The 1,080-nt window shown below is 63.8% G+C and overlaps 1 protein-coding gene across 1 annotated transcript in view; it reads right to left on the bottom strand.

Moving 5' to 3' along the window:
• Nucleotides 1-245: 245 nt before the first annotated feature.
• Nucleotides 246-1,080, bottom strand: part of MADCAM1 (mucosal vascular addressin cell adhesion molecule 1) — a gene marked incomplete at its 3' end in the record, with an annotated part of 1,129 nt that continues 294 nt past the window's right edge. The window contains exons 2-3 of the mRNA XM_009082237.1: nt 676-942; nt 246-557 (exon numbers count right to left, since the gene is read on the bottom strand). Of these exons, the coding sequence (XP_009080485.1) occupies nt 246-557; nt 676-942 (579 nt within the window). The remainder of the gene's footprint in view (nt 558-675; nt 943-1,080) is intronic.

The raw sequence follows: 1,080 nt of genomic DNA, 5'->3' as shown, positions 1-1,080 counted from the left end.
CAGAGCTGGGACAAGGCTACTCCAGCATGTGCTACCCCCATGGGGTGACAGCTCCCTCCCCCTGCACTGCCCCACGGCCCCATCCTCCTCCTCCTGAGCAAGTGAGAGAAGCAGCAGGGATGGAGACAGGAGGTTCACGGAGCAGTGGAGAAATTAGGGCTGCTCCCATGACAGCAAAGCCATTCCCAGCAGAACAGGGACTAGGCACACCCAAGTCAGGGTCCCCAGGCCCTGCTGGCACTCACCCCCAGCACTCACTGCCATGGATGCCACCCGGGTGAAGTTCTTTGGCCCCACACTCAGCATCACCTCGCACCTGAACTCCACCCCTGCTGCCACCTCCGTCCCGGCCAGCGGCAGGGTGGACACAATGTTGTACAGCTCCTCCTCAGCCTCTGTGACATTGAAGTCTGTCCCCAGCACCTCCCGCCCACGGTACCAGGTGAGGACCAGCCCAGTGTTGGGGTACACTCGTGTGGCCGAGCAGCGCAGGGTGGTGGAGAGCCCTGGGCGCAGTCCGTGCGGTGCTGCCTCCAGCTGCAGAGTGTCTGGGAGGGCTGCGTAGGAGTCACACGTTGAGGGTGATTTTTGGCAGCACAGCCCAGCAGAGAGGGAGCTGCCCCGGGAATCCAGGGCTGTGCCGGGAGGTGGAAGGGACAGGCTGACAGTGCTCACCGTAGACCTTCAGGCTGGCGGTTTGCTGGTGGTGCTGCCCGTGGCAGATGCCCTCGCAGATCTTCATGCCCTCCGTGGACACCGTGGCGTGTCTGATGTGCAGGATGCTGTGGGTGGGGAGGGAGGTGATAGTCCCCAGGGCGGTGTCCAGCCCCCTCCACTGCACTCTGCCCCCCACGCAGGCCAGAGAGCAGTTCAGCTCTATCGAACCCCCAAACTGCACCACTGGCTCCCGCGGCATCACCACCAGCCTGTCCGTGGGGAGCCCTGGGCAGGAGGAGGAAACCACAGGGTCAGGGAAGGGCACAGCCACCAAAGCCCCACAGCACCGAGTGCCAGGACAGGGGGTGGCTGTTGGCAAAGCAAGGAGAGCAGCAGCAAACGATTGGGGATCAGGGCAGCTCT

Source organism: Acanthisitta chloris, unplaced genomic scaffold (assembly GCF_000695815.1).
Source record: "Acanthisitta chloris isolate BGI_N310 unplaced genomic scaffold, ASM69581v1 scaffold35119, whole genome shotgun sequence".
Classification (NCBI taxonomy): domain Eukaryota; kingdom Metazoa; phylum Chordata; class Aves; order Passeriformes; family Acanthisittidae; genus Acanthisitta; species Acanthisitta chloris.
This window is presented reverse-complemented; position numbering and strand designations above follow the sequence as displayed.